General features: G+C 40.1%; 2 protein-coding genes across 3 annotated transcripts; one reads left to right on the top strand and one right to left on the bottom strand.

Annotated features, from left to right (window-relative positions):
* Window positions 1-1,042: 1,042 nt before the first annotated feature.
* Window positions 1,043-12,409, top strand: znf410 (zinc finger protein 410). The gene is made up of 12 exons (XM_040126035.1): window positions 1,043-1,215; window positions 1,590-1,678; window positions 1,761-1,812; window positions 1,926-2,058; window positions 2,952-3,137; window positions 4,122-4,343; window positions 7,149-7,308; window positions 8,074-8,255; window positions 8,686-8,775; window positions 8,944-9,063; window positions 10,196-10,315; window positions 11,337-12,409. The coding sequence occupies exons 3-12, from the start codon at window positions 1,780-1,782 to the stop codon at window positions 11,435-11,437; spliced, it is 1,347 nt and encodes a 448-aa protein (XP_039981969.1). The 5' UTR covers window positions 1,043-1,215; window positions 1,590-1,678; window positions 1,761-1,779; the 3' UTR covers window positions 11,438-12,409.
* Window positions 12,410-13,011: 602 nt separating this feature from the next.
* LOC120789428 (ectonucleoside triphosphate diphosphohydrolase 5-like) lies at window positions 13,012-21,785 on the bottom strand. 2 transcript variants are annotated; one of them, XM_040126142.1, is made up of 14 exons: window positions 21,758-21,785; window positions 18,763-18,995; window positions 18,253-18,332; window positions 17,846-17,989; window positions 17,256-17,331; window positions 16,737-16,772; window positions 16,322-16,410; window positions 16,147-16,229; window positions 15,740-15,801; window positions 15,274-15,375; window positions 14,890-15,033; window positions 14,515-14,571; window positions 14,211-14,326; window positions 13,012-13,742 (listed from the first exon to the last, which is right to left on the bottom strand). In XM_040126142.1, the coding sequence occupies exons 1-14, from the start codon at window positions 21,775-21,777 to the stop codon at window positions 13,659-13,661; spliced, it is 1,326 nt and encodes a 441-aa protein (XP_039982076.1). In that variant the 5' UTR covers window positions 21,778-21,785; the 3' UTR covers window positions 13,012-13,658. The 2 variants fall into 2 exon arrangements, with proteins under 2 accessions (XP_039982076.1, XP_039982077.1); XM_040126143.1 differs by lacking the exon at window positions 21,758-21,785 and adding an exon at window positions 21,433-21,662 and having other exon boundaries at window positions 13,631-13,742.
* Between the last annotated feature and the right edge of the window lie 88 nt (window positions 21,786-21,873).

Below are 21,873 nucleotides of genomic sequence, written 5' to 3' on the forward strand. Positions count from 1 at the left end.
TTAAGAAGGGTTTGATGTAATGTGCTCTAGGGCTCTTTTTGTACATTTTAAGTTAGACTCATTGCTTGTGTAATAAATGTCATTCCAAATAAACTTTTTATCTGTACAAGTTAATGGTACCACTTCTTGTTTGTCCAAAGTCAGTTCAGACAACATTTTTAGGTTACATGGGGAGGAAGAGCAAGTTAAGTTTTGAAGCTTGGATAGAGATGAGAAATCGGGAACACTGAAATGTTTATTTTTGGAGTTTTCCCACACACGTCTCTCATCACACTAGCAAACTGAGAAGGTGGTATCCATTTGTGTGAGAAGAGCACTAACTGAGCAATGTGTGGATTTTGCAGACGAGAGTTAAATTTCAGGATCCATAAAGTCTATTATGCATCTGTTACTCTGAAGTGAAATGATATATAGAAGTTTGTATTTTACAATTTTGGTTAGAAGTCAATCTCTTTGTTTGTTGTAAATACCACAGGAACTGAAATACATGTGGCCTCATTTTCTGAAAACGACTGAGGTCTTGATTACTAATTAGTGACACCTGTGGTAGACACTATTAGTTTTACACTGTGTGCATGTGTTAACATACCGAGAATCAACTGTTTGATCTCTGCTATACACCTTCCCTTAATAAAGCATTAATTAAAGTAGTTGACTACGGGGCATCATCAAGTGCTCTCAAAATGTTACTGTATACTGTTGATGGATCATGATACAATGGGTACCTGGGCATAGACATGTAAAAGGCCCCCAACCCCTCCCACATAATAAGCAAGACCCACAGATTGAAAGAGACAAACAAGATACAGTCATTTGAAGATGTTTTGTGTGGTCATTTTGCATCTTTTTGTGGCTGTTTTTCTTTTCTGTGTCTTTAGTAGTTAGTAGTCATATGTCTCTTTGCCCTTCGTGACCCCCTGGCCCCTGGGCCTGTGACTTATTTTGCGGAAAATACATATAATTTAACCAAAATGCAGCACTATATTCCATAACTTCCAGGCTGTCCTAGTGAAATTCTCTTTATCTTAACGTATAGATTACAGCTTCGACCACTGGATGGCATCGATGGCACGGCTTCCTTTTGCCCGACAACGCGGAAATGTTGTAAAATTTGTTCCATCAGAGTCTCCGTAGAACAAACCTGCCACTCTGTTGAGAGACAATTATTAAGCTATCTGCTCTCACAGTGTAGCTCAGTCACGCTACCACTACGAGGTAAGCAAATTAGTTTCATGTTACTGGAGATTTCGTGGGGTTACATTTATGCATATCGCATCGTCAGCAGCCAGGCTTTGACACCGGGCAGCTAACATCTGTCTTGGTCGCCCGTAGCTAGTTTTGGTAACTGCTAACTATGCTAGCTAAGTTAACAAGGCAGTCTGTCATTTGTCTGCTTTACTCACAGACTGTGTGTAAGACTGACGCGGGTTTGTCGACATTTAGCTGCATTTAGCTGCATTTAGCTGCATTTAGCTGCATTGTTCGACCGGTATTTTTTTGGTATTTAACTTATAGTGGCTAGCTGTCAGCTAGCAAAGCTGAGACGTTTACTTGACAATTTGACGTGTTGTCCTGTTGTTTGACCGCAGAGCTTGTGTTATGGTTTGGACTCAAAGATGACCTACAGCCTGAGCGTATGAACGACAGAAAATCTTCCACTTAGCAGGTCAAATTTGAGGTAAGTCTTGCTTTTATTAGTCTTCAATGGTAGCAAATTTGGGTGCGTTTGGTGTATCAGGGGTTATCCTTTTATGTCACAGGTTCCACACAGGGTGACCCATGCTGTCTGATGAGCTGGACTCCAAACCAGAGGTACCCTTTTCAGCTTTTTTATGCTCCAGTAGACTCTGTTGGGACGGATAACATTGAATACGACATGAGCTTCATATCCAGACACCTGTTTCTCCGTGTGTTTCTCCTCTCAGCTGCTGGTGCAGTTTGTACAGAACGCGTCCATCCCGTTGGTGCAGGGTCTGGAGGACTCAGAGTCCAAACACTCCTGCCTGCCTCTGCTGGCTCCAGCTGAGAGCTCACTGTGCAGCCCGCTGGAGCTCACAGGTGAGCAGCTGCTCACTGCTACAGGCTCTTGTCATGTTCTCTATATGTCAAAATACCTGTGGAGGAACCCAAAGTACACTCATTTTATCTCATACTCATATACCGTGTCACAATATAACACATGGTGTTATATTTTGATGGTTACTTTCTTTACTTTACTGAATAAACGTGTGATGCCTCCACTGTCAAGACAGCCTAACAAACAAGCGTTGGGATTTAGGTAACTCACAATATGTGAGTCATCTCTGCTGCATCTCTCTGTCTGAGTAACTGAAAGGGAAAATACAATCCTAATATGGAAAACAGCAGAACACTTCCACAATTAAAATGTCTATAGTGAACAAAGGCTACACGTTGGCCATGTAGTTACTCAGTCTTTTCAAATAATGAATTGGTGCTAAATGGTCAAAAAATGTAAAATTACAAAAAAAATGCATTTATGAGGAAAAAATCAACAATCCAGAATTTTGTAATCATCGTCTGGGTCTACATCTGCTTCACAATGCACAAAGTAAAAGAAAGTATATTAATATAAGTATAAATCTGGTGGTACATTTACTAAAGAAAACCCCTGGATCTGAATACCTGCACCTGCTCATTAATGCATACAGTTTTCCACACTATTCCAGCTCTGCCAGTCTTCTTCTTTCAGAAGATTACCATCCCTTGTGATATGGATTAGTGTTGCATTGCTTTCAATCCTACATTATTAAGTAAGTTCTGACAAGCTTTACTGCTCTGTTTAAAATGCTTCAGGTTTTCCATTTGACCCTGCGGAATGATAGATTTGCAAACACAGTTATGTTTCTACTTGCAAACTGCATTTTGTGCAAGTGTGAGGCCTAACAAAAGTGTCAAAGTGGAAATCTAACAAACACTGATTTCCTACTCAGATGGAGGCCTGAGTCATGAGCCTGTGAGTTCTCCCTCGCTGTCAGAGTTTGGAGGGGTGTCAGAGCGGAACCCTTTAGTGGTCCAGACACACTCTCACCCACAGGCTTCGCCCAGCCCCACGCCCATCCTCCATGACTTACAACAGTCAGACAGCACTTCCTATGTCCTGCTGAACCTCGCAAAAGGTAAAAGCAACACCAGTCTGCTAACGTATACCTTTACACATGCCAGAGCCCAAAAATTACTCCTACCAAGCAACAAATTGCAGTATTTGGTGAATAATCGTGACAACATTTGAATGCTTACATTTTCACTATTGTACTAATCGAAGAGGTATCATCTGTATTAAGAAAAGAAAAAGCAATACAAAATTTCCTCTTGTTACATAACCTAATTATAGTACTAGCAAGGTAACGGGCAGTTGTCTGGTTGTCACATTTTCTAGGTCAAATGAACAACTAAAGAAATAAATGAGTATTTAATTAATAATGAAAATAATTAGCTGCAGCCCTAATAGAAACCTGACATTCAGTGTGATGAGTCACTTTTTGATTAACTGTAGTAAAATTAAGAGTGAGAATGCTTTACATTTAAACTCTAAATCCAATCTTGTGTCTGTACTTTGTGTCTCGTCTCGGCTCCTGATTCTACACACACTGCTACAAAAGAAATGGGGTGACACATTTTCATGAAAAAAAAAGTGTGAATTCTTTTGGCTGGAAGAAATGATCCATGGCAGGCACATTCCCTTGGTTTATCAGCTCTTGGCAGGAAAGCCAAAAAATTAATTTTGGTCTCTTGACATACACCTAATGTGCAGTGTGCAGTGTTCTGTCTGTGACTCAGTGAGAGATGTGAAGGATAGAAAAGACTTTTCACCAGACAGAATCATTTTCTGTCTATTGTTACATTAAATTCAAATCCTGAAAAAGAGGGATTGTTTTTTTTTTTTTTGTGAACATTTGTATGTCTGTTGGCCATCCTCTCAGACTTTCAGAATAAAGCCATAACAATAAATCCAAAATTTCTGAGCATCATGGGAGGACAATAATGAATTCAGAAATGTGACCTCGAGGAGCTCACGCCATTGATGATCTCGCAGAATATTGCATTGAAATTGAACGTCTTCATTCATGGTGATTCACCCTCTGCCTTTTCTTTCCTCTCAGGCATCACAGCCTCCTCAGAGTCCCTGATCTTCGCCGCAGATGGCGCCGGGGAGGACGATGATGAGGGGGTCTCATCAGGGGATTATGGGATAGATGGTAGTGCTCCCTGGTATCTGCGGGTACAGGAGCTGGCACATGACAGCCTGATTGCTGCCACACGGGCACAGCTTGCAAGAGATGCCAAGGCCAGCCAGGACGCCAGAGCTTCAAGTGTCACTAACGGTAAACTCACTTTGTGTCATCAACACAGGCAGAAGTGTTTGCAGAAGTCTTTCACAATAGAGACTAAAGCCAAACAGATTCTTCACAAGATAATCTTTTGCTATATTGCTGTTCATGGATGTGTGCATTGCTACTGGCGTGTGTATTAGAGCCAGCTATCTGTGATGCAATTTCATGTTTTAGTCAAAAATTAGGAAAAAACTCAGAAAATATCAAGAAATCAAGCCTTTGATTTGGAAGCAGTGCATTTTCTGTGGTAAAATAACTCTGCTTACAGGGATTAAAGTTCTCAGTCACTATGAGGGATTTCCATCAGCTGGATTCTAGAGAGGCCATGTATGAGATCGGTGTAGATAAAAATATGATTTTAACTTTAGCGGACAAAAACCCAGAACTTTCTTCCGAGTATGTAATTCACCTCTTCAACGTGATGCAGCGTCCTCCTTTTAGAGCAGTTTATTTATTTATTTTTTTCTTTTAGGTTAGCTAGCATGCACTTCTTGTTCGTCTCATGTCATGCTAAGCCCTTGTTATGTCAGTAGGTGCCAGGAATTAGCTGTGAATTCGCTAGGGACTGCAGTTGGCGGGTACGGATGCCGGACTGACTCATAAAGCAAAATTGCTGCTGAAAAGGAATGACCCACAGCATTCACTCACTGCTCTTTACAACATTTTTTAGTTTAGTAATAATACTAAACCTTTCTGAAACAACATAAAACTTACACAAAAATGTTGTACAACTGTATAATTGGTTTTATGGTTGCAGTTTGTGAAATGATGTTAAAGGAAATGTAACGGTAAATCAGCTCTTTAATGGGGCTGTTTATGTACTGGATTTTTCCCTAGCTTTGGCTAAGTAGCCCGTAGACCACTGACACTATGGTGAATGTTTTCAGTGTTTTTGTATATAAATTGAGACAACTAAATCTTGTTTCTTTGTGAATTCAGTAAGGGGCGATCAGTTTAAAGTGTTTTAACTAAAGCACTTTAAACAGTAACCAAAGACAGAGCAGGGAAGAGGATAGACAGGCGGTCACGTAATCAAGCAAGGAAAAAACTGTATATGAAGGATAATGGAATGGCAAATGGTTCTGACTAGTATTACATTTTGGGAAATGTGATTATCAGTTTTCTTGCCAAGAGTTAGATGAGAAGACTGATACAACTCTCTTGATACCAAGGAAGCAGGAAACAGGGAAAGAGCTAGCCTGGCCCTGTCCAGAGATGTCAAAATCCAGCTAACAGCACCTCTAAAACTCAATAATTCACACATTATATCTTTTTTGTTTAATTTAAACAGTTAATGTGCCAGGCTATTTCTTGGTCGGGACTGGTTGCCTGGCAACAGCTCAGAGCCAAGAAATAGTCCGATAGCTGTTAACCAAAATACTGTATCTACAGGTAGGCTAATGGATACAAATTTTGATACCAGATATATAGCCTTATGTTTAGTGGACAATAAATGTTGAACTCTTCATTAAAAGTTATGCAGATGGCAAATTAGCTTCCCCGGTGGAATTTAGGACGCCCCTTAGAGGCCGTTAAACACAACACAAAGTTTTACGTTTCCTTCCAATCTCTGCTTTAATTGTTGAGGGTTTTTTATGCCCTCTTATTATTATTGATCTGTTTCTTGCTTAGTGATAGGTCCCCACACCTTCACCTCATCTTACTGTAAGGCCTCTACATTGATCTAAGACAGAGATGTCTGCTGCAGCGAGCTGTTGACCCACACCGGGAGTCAACTACATCACAACCCCTTTTAACTTCCCTCCACATGCAGCCTGATAGATAACGTATTTAGCCATGACATTCAAAGCACTATGACTCCTAGCTACATCTCTGATCTTTGAACCCCTTCTGAGTCGAATTGCAGCTCGAGGTCCTGGTTAAAAAAGTGGCATGTGAGTGAAGTTTTCTTTCCATCTTATTTGGTCCCAGTTTATTTCCTCTCATGGTTCTGTTTTCCATGGTTTATGATCATTTAACTGTTAAAAATTGCTATTTAAATCGAGGTAGAGAGGCTATAAGTGACTCGAAATAAGCATACATTGTCTATTTTGACATATGTTGGTGGAGAAAAGCTTCTTTGGTGTTTTCTTTTTTTCTTTTTTCTTTTTTTAAGCAATATTCAAAACTGGGTGCTTCAGACCAACCTTGTGTAATCATGTAGCCTAGTTGAAGTTCAGCTGGACTATGAGAAAAGTGTTCCTTTTCTACCTCCATGTCATATCTCCACATTGATCCATGACCTCATATTTCCATTAAAGTCAAGTAAGAGTAGTTAGCAAAGGAAAAAGGACACACTTTGTAGACCATTTGGATCCAGCCCAGGATGTCTTTGACATGATCTCTCCCCCAGCATATTCTGAGCCAGTGGACCAGTTAAGAGAGATACTTTGTACATTGTTAAATAAAATGTCTGCAGCAGATTGAAACTGGTTTCAGTGTGCGACTCAAACTCCTCTATATGAGTCACTTTAATGGCTTCCCTCCCACCAACTTGCATTAGATTAGACAAGTTTCCTTCAGCAGTGGGGTATCACTTTTAGGTGTATCACTGCTGTCCCGCTGCAAGCAAAATTGGACCTGTTAAAGGCTTTCAAGGTGGGGAGTCAGAGCAGGTTAAAAGGGAGCGATTGCATTCAGCTTCAGGTTGTTTTCTTTTGGCTGCAGTTGTTCTGCAGGTCTCAGTCATTTCCTGATGATTAGCCTTTATACAGCCGGGCGCCAGAGGCCGGCCACCTGGCTCTCCTGGATTGTTTTCTGCACAGCCCCACTCACGCTCCCCTTCTGGTTGCCTAGGTGACCACACACACAGTTTTACAGCAGACGGGGACAAGCGAGAGCTGCCATCTCGGACCAGCCGCCCCCTCTCCAAGCAAATCCTCCGCTGCTCGTTTGAGGGTTGCTGCAGGACGTTCACCTGGCCGGCTCATCTCAAATATCACCTCAAAACACACAGGTAACACATTTACACAGACAGCAGTGGAACATTATGGACTCAGGCAGTGGTCCCAACAAGATGCCGTTGCCAAAGCGCCAAAGCCCTGTGCAAGTCCTAGCTAATGAGGATAAATTTCATAAATTGAAAAATACTAATAATGTAACTTTGGAGGATAATAGAGTTTCCAACTTGTTATACAAATCATTACACACTGCAGCTATGTGCAATCCAATCTTAGCTACTGACTGCAGGCATTTTCTCCAAACAACTATACCCAGCTTACATTGTTTACAAGACACCACAAATTTATATAAGCCAGATTGAGTGGGTGTATACATTTTCAAACAATACTACAAAAATGGTCCAACAATAAAGAGAACCAATTTGAATAATTTTTACTGTCAGATTTTTGTGACCTTCGTTGTCTCTAACAGAATTCATAATATCACTGACATTTATTGTATAATACTGGAGAGATAGAGTGAATACCAATTTTATAGTTCATCTTGCCTTCTTTTCCAGGCTTTTGAGACCAAGTTAGTTTACGTTTAACTTTACGTAAAGGAGTGATCACAGCTCAGGTTGTTTTTCCCACTGGTTATTGTGGTGGAGACAGTCAAACAGGAGAAAACACAGCTGAGACTTAGAAAGAAGTGTGTACTTGTCCTGCTGTTAACATCAGTATGAGCGATTGCCCTGTCTGACCTAGTGGTGGACTGTTGCAAACGGAACATGTGCACAGGAGCCACCAAGGCTTGTCTGTTTGGTTATCTTGGCTCCCAGGAATGACCGAATGTTCAGATGCAGCGCAGAGGGCTGCGGGAAGAGCTTCTATGTGCTGCAGAGGCTGCAGGTCCACATGAGGACTCACAACGGCGAGAAGCCCTTCATCTGCAAGGAGAAGAACTGCGGCAAGAAGTTCACAACTGCTGGAAACTTGAAGAATCACAAACGCATACACACAGGTGGGGAGCAGGAAGATACCTGCGTGTGAAAGCTCAAACACGCTGGGGGTGACACTAAGATTTTTGATGGCCTGTTCCAAGGTCCTCTTATTTTATCTAGGGACGAGTTAGAAGAACAGCTACACTGTACAGTCTTTATATTTTGTCCATATTTGTGGAGGAACAGCTTTTTGTGAGCTATAATATCTGCTTAGTTTGACGAAATTATATTACATCTTTTACATTATTGTGTGGCAAAATAGGTCAGCTTTCACCGTGAGTTCTATAAACAAAACAAACCAAAAAAAAGCGTTTTAGGCCATTGAAATCAGTTTCAGCACATTCACATTTGGTACTTCAGTGCAATTCTCCCATAATCACTTTACTACATTAGGTCTTCATGTTTTGGAGTTAAACAACATGTATGTGTGGGGTGGATGGCTGTGTATAGGGGAGAAGCCTTTTCTATGTGAAGCAGATGGTTGTGGGCGATCCTTCGCAGAGTATTCCAGCCTACGGAAACACATGCTTGTACATTCTGGTGAGTAGGACAGAGTGTACAGCTGCACAGCTGAGCACATTTTTGTAATTACTGTGCTACAGATATAGTTTATCATCATGCGCCTTGAAGAGATGCATTCTCTGTCAGTTCAGAACATTATACACATTATAGTACCTCTCCTTGTGTTTCTGTGTGGGCGTTTCCCAGGTGAGAAGCCTCATCACTGTGGGATCTGTGGGAAGACTTTCTCTCAGTCTGGCAGCAGAAACGTCCACATGAGGAAGAGACATGGAGAGGAGGGGCTCAGCAGCGAAAGCAGAGAAACAGGTCTTTCTCTCTCTCATTTTATCTTTTTCTCACACACACACACACACACACACACACACACACACCTAGTGTGGTAGGTGGATATGCTAATCCTTGGATTATGTAGCTTCAAGCAGTCCATACATTTTAAAATGTGCATAGAGATGGTGTTGGTCTAAGTTACATTGAGGAACTTTTCTTGAATTATTAATGGTTTTTAGCACTTAAAAATGTATCATTTAATTTGTCATTTCTCAGGGCCAGTAGCTGAATTGTTTTAGACTGCTAATATATTTGGAAAAGCAGAGACAGCCCAACTCTGCCGCAAAAACAGTCCTCTTAGGCTTCTTTTGATGGGCTCAAATTCGTTTGAAAAGAATTATCTCAACATTAAAATGGTACAGCAACTCATATTCATGTCGTCAAGCTGTTCTTGCCTTATTCAAATGTCTTTTTGACTTCACCTTACAAATGACTGAGATACATGAGTGGATACTTGAGTAAATCTTCCACTGCTGCTGTGGGAAATTTACCTGAGTTCACTCCTGCCTCTATTCTTAGTATCAGTTTCAGTACCTCTTAAAATCTAAAAACGTCTCTCAATGAGCTCTTTACATTCCAACATATGGTCTAATTGTCCAAAATCATCTTAAATTAGTTATATAGCATGAAATGATGAGATCAGACAGTGCATTTGCTTCCTTGTCACATTTCTGTAGCAGTTGGGAAGCACTGCAGCTGAATCACCACAGAGGAAACGCTGCCAAAGCTCTAATTATACACAGCAGATTTATTCGGGTCAGCCTCCCCAAAGAGGCTGATCTTTTGTAAAAGCAGAGCAAAGGAAGATGCAGCTTCACAACAGAGGAGCAGTTTCTGTGTTATTTATACATAACAGAGCTACTGCTTAAATTATTAAATCAACTGTGTTGGAATAACTATAGCCCTTAAAAGAATTCATGGTCTAAATGTAACTTAGAAAGTTAGTAATATTGAGCAGATTTCAGATTTCGACATCAGACTCGGATTTTGGCCCATTTTGTTGGTTCCTATAAAGGTGGTGGTTAAAGTACATTGTGTGTCACTCTCCATTTCATACTATTTCACGTTAAGGTGTGGGAAAAGCAAAACTTTGTTTGTTTGCCACTGACAGGAGAGGCTCTGACACAAAGTAGCCTGCTGGAGGCAGACGGTGAGAACGGAGATGGTATGGTCACCATGACAACAACCGTGGAACCCATGAATCTTCATCATGCCATGCTGAGATCACCAGGTAGGCGTTCGTACATGTATGACAGAGAAAAGACAATACATACAAGATGGACAAAATATGAAAACATCTCACAATACAACAGCCCTGCAGTAAACACTGATTTAGCAAAGCTCATACTGTTCTGTTAATGTCCCGAGTCAACTTGTGGTGTCACTAATGTCCTGTTATCTGTTTTTCAACCATTTTGACACTCAGTCTAGTTTTTGTGTTTAGCATTGTTTGTCTTGACTTTTGAGACGCTTTCTTTTGGACTTTTGAGCAATAATGTGACTTAAATTGCCTTTGTAATCCTAATGTAGAATAGTTGCTGCCTATATATTTGGTGAATCAGTTGTAATCACGGCACGATTATGTAATGTGGCAAGGTCATAAAAATCTTGCCAAACAGAGAATTCCTTCAGGATAGTGGTCACTAGTAGATCATTACTACCACATACTGAAATTAACTTCTTGTGTCATCATTGATACAGTGTCATTTGATGATGACTTCTGCTGGTTGTGGTGGTTTGACAACTAAATTTAGGAAGACATTGCAGGTGATGAATGATCTCATTCAATTTTTTCTGAGTGCATCTCCTCACTCATTTGGTGTTGGTAAATTCAGACGCGTGGGACTGAGTAGAACAACAGAAGCAGCATCATATGTTTAATAACATCAAAGGGTAATGTGACAGGACATTAATAAAATTTTACTTTTAAATTTTACTGCGGGCTCTCTATCAGAGGGTTTTTTTTTGTTTTTTTTTTGCTTGTCCTTCAGTTTCCCTAAACTGGCCCGTCAGCATTCTTCATTAAAACCAGAGGACACGACCAGGTGAAAGTTTGCAGAAACTCAAAGATAACTGTATTAGTGAAGAGATTTTGTCCTGAAAGGGGTGGATTTCATATCACAATGTACAGAAGCGGGATCTTACTGCAGATCCATATAAATTGACTGTTATCTCACTATTAGGCAGCATTCATATTACCAGGTTATTTCTCATCTCTGAACTTGCCTTTGTGTTGGTGTCCCTCCCTCCAGGCTCTGCAGACTCAGTGGTAGTTCTTTCTCAGCCACATGAGCTGGTGACCATGACCACCGAGGGCCATGCATATGGAGAAGATGTGGTGGCTCTGCTGTAGTCTGCCATGACAAATGTCACACACTGCCTACATATATCTGTAAATAGAATAATCACTGACTTTAACACCTGTAGATATTTGTAATTAGCAACCAATGAGGTTTTATTTTGACAAGTGTGAAAGGTCAGAGTTTATACAAACAACCTTTTTCCTCAAGTTTTTGAAAACAAATACTCCCAAAGAAATGAGACGGGTTTTAAAAGTTTATTATAATATAATTACCATGCATTGTTCTGTGCATCATCATTGGAAACAAGAGGTCTGAGCCTGAAATGCAGTGATGCTCTCAAATGAACAGTGAGTGCCACTTACAGTTAGGTCCATAAATATTTGGACAGTGACACAATTTTTGTAATTTTGCCTCTGTACTCTACCATGAGGAATCTGAAACAAACTGATCAAGATGTGAATGAAGTGTAGACTTTCAACATTAATTCAAAGGGTTTAACAAAAATATTGCATTAATCGTTTAGAAATTACAGCCATTTTTATGAAGTCGCTCATTTTCAGAGGCTTAAAATTAATTGGACAAACCAACACAATAAGGATTATATTTAATACTTGGATGAAAACCCTGTCCAGCCAATGACTGCCTCAAGTCTGGAACCCATGCACATCACCAAATACTGAGTTTTGTCCTTTGAGATGCTTTGCCAGGCCTTTACTGCAGCTTCCTTCAGTAGCTGCTTGTTTGTGGGTCTTTCTGCTCAGTTTTATCTTCAGTACTTGAAAAGCAGACTCAATTGGATTTTGGTCAGGTGACTGACTTGGACATTGAAGAATATTCTATTTCTTTGCCTTGATAAGTTCTAGCGTTGCTTTCGTAGTATGTTTTGGGTCGTTATCATCTGTACTATGAAGCCCTGTCCTGTTAGTTTTGCAGCATTTGGCTGAATCTGAGCAGATAGTGTAGCCCTGTACACTTCAAAATTTATCCTGCTACTTCTACCAGCAGTCACATCATCAATAAACACCAGTGAACCAGTTCCATTGGCAGCCATACTTGCCCATGCCATAACACTGCCTCCACAATGTAGATGTTTTCTGGCAAAGTCTAATCTGGCTTTTCTGTTCTTGAGTATTACCAATGGTTTGCACCTTGTGGTAAACCCTCTGTATTCACATTCATGAAGGCGTCTTTTGAGTGTAGACTTTGACAATGATACGCCTTCCTCCTTGAGAGGAAGGCCTTTTGGTGTTGTTGAGCTCGCCAGTGCATTTCTTCGTTTTAAGAATGTACCATATTGTTGATTTGGCCACTCCTGAAGTTTCTGCTATTTGTCTGACAGGTTTTTTTTTTTTTTTCCAGCCTAATGATGGCCTCCTTTATTTGCATCAACACCTTTTTTAAATCGCATATACGAGAGTTGCCATGAACAGCTACCAAAGGCAAATTCAACACTTGGAATCAATTCCAGACCTTTTATCTGCTTAACTTGTCATTAAATAATGAGGGAAGAGGCCACATCTGGTCATGAAACTGATCAGTTGTCAATTATCCAATTACTTTTAAGCCTCTGAAAATTAGTGACTGTATAAAAATGGCTAGTATTATTGCAGTATTTTTGTTAGTCCCCTTGAATTAAAGCTGAAAGTCAACACTTCACACACCTTGATGGCTTCATTTAAAATCCATTGTGGTGGTTTACAGACGTCACTGTCCAAATACTTAGGGACCTAACTCTATTTTTACCCAAAACTTTAATGGCTAATGATTGTCAGATTAAAATGTACCTGACATTTTATATGCTTCATTATCCTTATTAGTAATAACATAACACTCGCCATTAAAACTGCTAAAGCACAGTATACCATATTGCTGCACATGAACACTTGTCTTGCTCAGCACAACCAACGTAACAAGCCAGGCCACCATGTTTATCACCCTGAGTAAAACACAAACATTTATCTCAAACAAATTGTGTATCGAGTAATTTCCAAAGCTGCATTAACTGAGTGTGTAATTGGTAACATCTTTCACTCAAATGTCAGCCTCCAGTGCTTCACTTATTCTCTGAGTAAGGCAACACATTGCTCATTTCCAGCTCAATATATTTACACTTGAGAATTAATTTCTTTTAAAAAGCAATTAAGAATTACTCATGAGGTTAGTTGTGCCCTTATGAAACAAACAGCAGATGTCTGGGGCTGTTAGATAAGATAGTTCCCACTAATTGTTCCGTTTGTTATTGAGCACCACCTAAACTAGCAGTGTTTGTCCTCAGTGGATCTTCAGGTTGTGGAAGTAGTCCAGTATGGCGCCCAGAGCCCAGCTTGCCTCCACGTTTTTCACTTTCTTGGTCAACTAGGAGGGGACAAAATCCAACACCAAATCACTCAATGCCTTTTGTATTTATTGAAATAAAAAAAGTAACAATTTGTGTGTAGTTTCCTATTTTCCATACACTTTTTATGTCAGAGAGCAGGAATTGTGCTCTTTGTTATGAGGACTGGGGCATCACTCCTTTTGCGATGTCAGGAGAGACAGAAAAGGGTCATGCATAGCCATCTTTGCAATTACTGATGTCATCTCCTTATCTAGGGTTAATTAAAAAGGTAAAGCAAACGCTAACTGGAAGCTATTCTAAACTTAATCATGCTTGTGTCATTTAATGTGAGTCAACAGATTATGATTTATACAACTAAGTCTAAGCTTCACAACCTCAAACATGAATAGTTGATTTTATAATGCTTTGCAACCTTTCGAAAAATTTTGCGTCCTTGTAAGCAAGGCCACAAACTCTGTTGATTGTGTTGTATAATACTGCCTCACCTGCAGCACAGTGCTCTCCTTAAAGCCAAACCCATCCTTGAGCAGACAAGTGATGTAGGTCATGTCCATACACAAAAAAGGGCTTATGGGAGGGTACTTGGTCATCTTATTGCACACTGATCAGAGAAAAGGAGAATTATGTCAGGTTGTAAAATCAGCCATCTGTATTCTGCTGAGACGATGAGGACAGGATTTCAGGTAGTAGCGAGGACACAAGGCCAGACTATTGAGATGCACACTGTGTCTCAAGTACAGGGAGCTGCACATCTGTAATAGCAACGTTTTATTGCTTTGCCCATCTCACCCTCTTTAGCTCTCTTCTTGAAGTCTCTGACTTCCAGCATCCCCCCTTGGACCCCATCTGCAAAAGGGTATGATTGGGGTCATCTTAATAGCATTTAAAAAGGCTCTACCATTCATTACAAGAGTAAATTTAAATGCACATTTCCATAATACTGATAATAGAGCTTGTGGCCTTTCAGCATGGACTGGGAGATGATAGCAATTTCTCTAATAACTATACATCTATGGCTCGTCAAATCCACTGAAACAGGTGCAGATGACTCACATTTTCGCGCCTCTGTCTAGCATCAGAATGGGTAATAATATCCCGCTAGGTCTGTATAATTATGTAAGGTGTGTACAGAGGGTGTGGGTATGTGTGTGTGTGTGCGCTAACCGATAAGGCCTGCATCCACAGCTCTGTCAAAGTAATAAGAGAATGCATAGAAAGCATTGTTGTCTTCGAGCTCATATGGTTGATGAATAATGCCCTTCACCACCTTAAGTACTTCTTGATAGCAAAGCTTGAATCCCGCATAACCTGGAGAAGAAACAAGGAGCACTGTAAATTATGCATCTTATGTTTGAGCAACTTTATGAAATTATGTGTAATTCGACTTAGTCCATTTTAATGGGCTTTGCTAACACTACAGCTAATGTTGTGATGCCGCTACAAAATTTTTCTGTCGTGTATTTTGGGAGGTTTAAAGATGTTCTTCCCCATAAAGAGTAGTTTTGGATTTATTCTTCTTGTAACTGATTATACTAAACTGGATCTTACCCTCTGGGTCCCCGCTCACATGATAGGTCAGCCCTCCAAAGCTCCATTCATCCCTGAACTTCTTTGGCAGGCAGGAACTTTTAAAAACCCGCCACTCCAATCCTGTGAGAGCACAGACATGACTTGTTTTAATATCTTCACTGGCTCAACGGCCTCAAACCTGGTCAACATCATCTGAGACTGACCCAAGAACACAATTTTTTTTCCGAAGCCCTTCTTGGATTCATCATAGTCTCACTTGAATTGTTTATCCGAGATTTGACGTACATCCCACAAAAATATCTCTCTTGTTATTTCTTTCTCTCAGTATTTTTTGAGAAATAGGCAGGAAGGAAAAAACACCAGATAAAGCGCTTGGAGAGCTGACATACTGTTGTGTCTCAGTATCCTCAGATGCACTCAATAAACAAAACTGACCCACAGCAAATGGCAACAGAGCACTTGTTCTTTATGTACAGCACAGTACCTTCTGCACCCAGAGCGCCCAGCGTGGCCAGTCGCGCTGCCATCAATCCATTTCCCAGGTAACTGGATGTAGTCAAAAGAATGTTATGCAGTTACAAAACCAACCAGGAACAGACTGTGCACATAACAAATAAATTATTCTGAAAATAAGCCAAAGAAATAGTGCCTGTCTATTCACATACTAATGTCTAAACACATAATAGACGTTTTCCTGATTAAAAACCGATCCAAGTGAAGTTACAACAACAAAGTCATTGGCATTTGAAAAACAACTAGTCAGTACTGGAGCAATTTTAAAAATGTATGGAAATGACCTTTATAGGAGATAAAATCAGGAATTGATTTGATGCAATGAATTATAATTCAACCGACGACTGCTCTATGAAACATGCATTAGTTATCCGTTACCTGTAAGTGTACAATTCAAATGTTGAATTGAAGATGTCAAATCTGGCAACGTAATCAGTAACAGGGACGGTTTCAATGGTTTTCTACAGTGGAATATGAAGGATATATTGGGTAATTAATCAGTGTAAAATTCAATTTGAAGAGAAATCTCTAAACATGCAAACAAACAACAGACCCTAAGTTTTGGCAGGAAAGTGATCTGCGTAGATCCTCCTCCCAAATCCAATATTCCCACTGTCTTCTTGGTTTGTGCGTTCAGGTGATCTGAAAACATTTCCTACTTTAATCAAGCAGCCACAACAGAGCAGAGCTCAGTTATACCTTAGATGATATCTTCAAAAGGTCTATTTGGCACACATGTGCAACCCAAAATATAAAATCTCAACACTGAGCCTGATAAAGATCAGAGCTATCCGCTCTAGGCAAAGAAATTGTAGCTGTGTACATTCAGCCTCTATTTGTGAACAAAGACCTATAATGAGACACTGAAAATTTCAGACACCAAGTTAAATATCAATATACAGTACCTGAGCTCAGAAAACAATATAATCAGGAAAAACATTCAGTGTAATGTCGCAGATAGCACTGACCTGTCAGAAAGTTCAGAGATATCCAAGCCAGGATTCCTACATTTACAAAATTAGCAAACAAGCAAACCAAGAAGCAGAAAACAGTCATTTCAGGTGGAACACACAAGTTCATTTTAGAAAATCTGATGACAAATTTTCACAGAAATTACAGTAGTTATAGCGTATACAAACCAGTGCACACGTAGGAGTAAGAACTGTAATTCTAAAAACAAGGTTGAAATGCTGACAAATCAATTACACTGTTGCACAACAGACAGTAACGTTTTCCACCACATAATTACGGCCTTATAAGGTCACAATGACTTTGTGGTGAAAAGCAATTTCATTTTTTTAAGTGTCATCAAAAAAGACAGCAATAATCTACAGCAATTTAGTTAAAGGTCTGCTGTCAACAAAGATCACTCACAGAAATCACACAGCACACTGATGCCACCTACAAAGTACCGCAGAAAGAACATGAGTGGCTGTGATAACTGATGAATGTGTTGCTTTTCAGGGCAGAGGGTAGGCAGACGTTACCTTCATTTGTGCCATTCATTATGGTGACGCTGTTGTCTGGGACCAAAAAAGGAGATTCATCAAACACATGTTGAACCTGAGGAGGAATAAGAAGAGATGTAGGAGAGGAGGAGTAAGAGAGGGAGAGAAAGGGGTAGAGGGATAACAAGAGCATGAAGAAGCCAAGGAAAGCAGAAGAGAAATTGCCTTAATGTTATCTACTGTAATGGTAGCTCATCCAAAGGTGCCCTCCACTTGAAGGGATTAATTAATTCCCTCAGGGGGATTAATAAAGTATAATTTATCTTCCAAGGTGCCCCAGGGCCATCCATTACTATCTTATCCCCTTAGTGAGCCATCCACACTAAGCTCACAGTACTCTGATTACAATACTTTTCCTTTTGTCTCTGTGCCACCTGCCATAGCACTGAAAATGTTTTCTCTTTTTTCACCTGCTCCTTCACAGGATAAGAGGTTGCACTTTTCCTTGAAACTGTCAGACAACTCCCCTACAGTAAAGAACTTTACATTACCGAATCTTGCTATTGTGTAAACAGGACTCTCAAGATCTCAATCGTATATCATGTCTTAGTATCAGTACACTCTTTTACCTGGTCCAGAAGACCCTGAGCTTTCTCTGCGGCCAGCAGCCGAAGCCCAGCTGTGGCTCTGAGGACCACTGGAGTCCTCTTCCACTCCAGGCGAGGCACAGTCTTCTTGGCCACTTTCAACAGCATCTTCAGTGTGTGTCCCACCTTTAAAAAACACAGACAACGCTCACTACAAAACAGCACTGCACAGAGCTGTCTTGACAAAATGTTGACTGGTTAGTGTTGAGAAAACACTTGGTTGAATCTTCAATTGTCATTTTGCTTTTTTTAACCTTTTACTTACTTTCATTACCAATGTAATTCCCTGCATAGAGAGGTTATTGGCAGTGTTTCTGAATACATTTTAGAGCCAGCTGAACTTTTCTCTTTAGCTCAATATTATTGATTAGATTTGACAATGAACTCACCATTTCAGGGGAGTCTGCATATGCTGACAAACCAGGCTTTATGGAATGGAACATCTCATTATCCAAAACAGGCAGCCCCTCTACAAGATACAAGATCCACCCATATCAAATATGCAGCAGCTATTAAAAGCATTAAGTGGCCTAGATCTGCTTAGCATACATATGCAGAATATATCCCCTTCTTCAAGCTGAGGCATGTTGACATCAATCTGACAAAATAGGATTATTACTAAAAAAGTAAATTAAATCAAGTATGACCTATGTCCCCTGAAGTAAGAATTTACAGGTTTACAGAACTGAGAGGGAAAGCTGAGAAATAGTGAAACAGCTTGTTACCCTGCTGTTGGCATTGTAAATTAACTGCTCTTTTTAAGTGTTTCACATGCCACATTCATGTAGTATATGACATCCTTGCTACAGTATATATAACCGATTTAACAGGATTCTCATTCTGGATGCTGATAAGATGAAAAGAGTAGAAGAGCAGACGGAAGCTCTGCCCAGCATTACCTGAGTCACCCTGGATAAAGGTGTAAACATGGATGCGCGTGCCTGTGCTCCCTGCATCAAACATCACTGCATAGAAGATACGGCTGTGGTTTGCTGGGCGGCTGAGGCTGGGAAGAATGCTCCCGATGTCGTTGGTCAAATCCAGAAGAGAGGTCTTGACCTGAGCTCGGCTCAGCCCTGCGACGGCGAGCAGGACCAGTTGTAGAAGTGGCACAGTGGGCTTCATCTTCACTCTGGAGATCAGCAAAAAAACAAGAGGCCTTCTAGTTAGAGCTGCATAACAGTATTACTCAATCACACTGCTCAATACAGCAGCTCAAACTGTTGCTGACTAGTGCTGGGAGATGTTAAATTACAGCATGACAAGCAACAGAGGAGAGAAACGCAATCAAGACACTTACACCAGGGCATTTAGCCACACCCCATCGGACTGGCTAACCAACCAAAATGACACATCCCAAATCAACCTCTCTACCTGATGAGTCAACTCCTGTAGACAATTCAGAAAACATCACGATTTCACCATGTTGGACTTAAATTGGTGGTTGTTAATCTTTTAATCTTGAGGCACGATCAATACACAGCAACCCAGCATGTTGCAACATCTCTCTACAAAACTCTAATGTGAGGAATTATGATGTCCTAAAAGCATCAGTCAAGAACTGCTATGTGGGAAACCCCTGCTGAGACACTATCACTCTGATTACATAGAAAATTAAGGGACTGAAGACATTTACTTTAGAATTTTTATTGCCTCTGAATTCCAATTTACAGGTAGATATATAAGTATTTGGACTCGAAGCCATCAAAATGTGATTGACTTTCAACTTTATACATAGCCCCACATTTTTCAGAGGCTCAAACGTAATTGGACAACTGACTGACAATCAGTTTCATTATCAGGTGTGGCCTGTTCCCTCACATCTTTTGTCTTTGTTTCAAATTCATTGTGGTGGTGTACAGAGGCAAAATTATGAAAATTACGTTACTGACCAAATACCTATGTGCCTAACTGTAAATCTTAAATTTCAGGCATTTAAGCAAGTTACAAAAAATTATAGAAATGCTGCAACTGGACACACGAGTTTACAGCTAAAGAAGTGTCTAACAACTTGGCCCCTAGCTGTGTCCCTTTATTCCTTTATTATTTATTTATCATTGAAATGTTTTAGAAACTACGTGGTAACTATAAAGAAAAGTAATGATTATAGATGAATTCCTCAAGGTTTCATTTGCCTACTGTAAAGGGTACATGCTCCTCTGTCACCTTAAAAGGAGGCATGGGACCATTTCCATTTGTGGTCTCGATGTTTGCTCATTTAAAGCTACTTTTTGCACAAGATGACACATCACTAAACATCAAAATACACCAGCCTGCATAAATTTACAGAACTTATGTTTGTAAGACACTGCCAAATGTCCTAGGATATTTGGTTCAATCATGAACTTGTCTATTGATATTACACCTCTACATGAATATTTACGATCAATACAAATTGGCCAATAATCATCGGTGATTTGAAAGTTGAACTGATACAGTAAATAAGCTCAAGCTTATTAATACCTAAAACCTTGACATTAGATAGATGAAACTGGGATTCAAAGTTCTCAAAGTTACAAATTCAAATCAGTCCCTGATCGGTTAAATAACATTATCAGTATCAAAACTATACTAATGGTACAATTTAAGCAATATCTTCACTGTAACACAAAAAATCTGGATTCTGTAAAAAGAGTATAATTTCTTTAAGACCTTATAAAGGATTAGCCGTGGAAGTTTGTTAGGAGTTTCATTAGGCTTTGTTTTTAAATCAGGTAGTTTATATTAGTGCTTTGGGTGGTTTAGGATGTTTCCATGTTGGATCTTTCCAGGGATTGTCTCACCTCACTTGACAGTGACTATTTAACTACAAGACACTGGCAATTATATAACTAAAATAGAAGCTCTTTTAGTGTAGCATTAACAGAAACGAACCAGACGAAGTTGGTATAAAAATCTACGGCTGATGTGTTCATAAAGTTAATAATCCACTATAAGTGATGAACTGAGCTGTGTCAGTGAACAGAAGCAGTATGTTTTATGCGAATTTAGATAAGAATGCAGTCCACAGGTTTGATACACAGTCCTACGGTATTTCTAGAAAACAGACTTGAGTTCTGGAGGCTATCGGGGTGATTACTTAGCAGCCCAGAGTATTAAATGCTCGTTAACCGTTAATGTTTTGAATAACTAGCGTTACCGTTAACTGGCCGTTAACTTTTGTGACTAACGTAACGATATGTTCACTCGAGATGTATCCCCTCTACGGTGAATACTGTCCACCAGTTTACGTGCTTTGTTAAAAACATTAACACTAACATCCCATAGAGCTGCTTTTGGTCGGTGCAATGAAATTCTCGGCAGCTGAGTTTACTGACCGGAGCTCAGCTTCTCGGTAGCGTTAGCTCTCACTCAACCATGGTTGATTAAGTTGCCTAACTTTGCGGTAAAGTTTGATAACAAGCTATTTAGCTAACGTTAGCTGGCGCACGTTACAGAAGGTCCCTCGAAAAATTAAAATTTGGAGACAATATGTCAAGGCCACACTGGAAACAATAAAATACACAGTACACCATCTGTAGGTAACTGAATTAAGCGTTTTCCGAACCCTTAACACAGCTAAGGCTCACCATGATGTCCGCCTAGCAAACACCGCTCTCAAAGCTGACTCGTCGTGACGTGACGCACTGATAAAGTTGTCAGTCTCACGCGAGGCTCGCCAGAGGGGTTCACAATAAAAGATGCTGACAGCAGCACACAGAGAACAATGTACAGCCTTTTCTAAAAGTGGTGTCCATGGGAAAACATTCAGTGGTTACTTTTCTGCCAGCAGGAGTATTATTTCTGACGTTTACGTGTCACGGTCAGTCAAAACACTGGGATGATTTAAGCAGCAAAATTATAGGCTGTGCATTGCTGAACCAGAATAAGTCAATTTCAAACGTTGCCACCTACTTTTCACCAGTGGAGCTCATTAGGCATCCTTTAGGTCACGTCCTTCACCTGCATTTATGTGGAATGAACAGTACAAAAAATTGCAACAGAGACAGACAACCATTTTAACACAGATC

The sequence above is a fragment of the Xiphias gladius genome, chromosome 4 (genome assembly GCF_016859285.1).
Source record: "Xiphias gladius isolate SHS-SW01 ecotype Sanya breed wild chromosome 4, ASM1685928v1, whole genome shotgun sequence".
NCBI classification, from domain to species: domain Eukaryota; kingdom Metazoa; phylum Chordata; class Actinopteri; order Istiophoriformes; family Xiphiidae; genus Xiphias; species Xiphias gladius.

Bases quoted from the DNA above. Each gene is read 5' to 3' on its own strand.
- znf410 (XM_040126035.1), top strand. From the start codon at position 1,780: ATGCTGTCTGATGAGCTGGACTCCAAACCAGAG. The intron at 3,138-4,121 runs GTAAAAGCAACA...CTTTCCTCTCAG, and splicing joins CCTGCTGAACCTCGCAAAAG to GCATCACAGCCTCCTCAGAG. The intron at 9,064-10,195 runs GTCTTTCTCTCT...TGCCACTGACAG, and splicing joins CAGCGAAAGCAGAGAAACAG to GAGAGGCTCTGACACAAAGT.
- LOC120789428 (XM_040126142.1), bottom strand. From the start codon at position 21,777: ATGAGCTCCACTGGTGAAAA. The intron at 17,990-18,252 runs GTGAGTTCATTG...TGTTTTTTAAAG, and splicing joins ATGCAGACTCCCCTGAAATG to GTGGGACACACACTGAAGAT. The intron at 14,327-14,514 runs GTGAGATGGGCA...TTCTCTGATCAG, and splicing joins CAAGAAGAGAGCTAAAGAGG to TGTGCAATAAGATGACCAAG.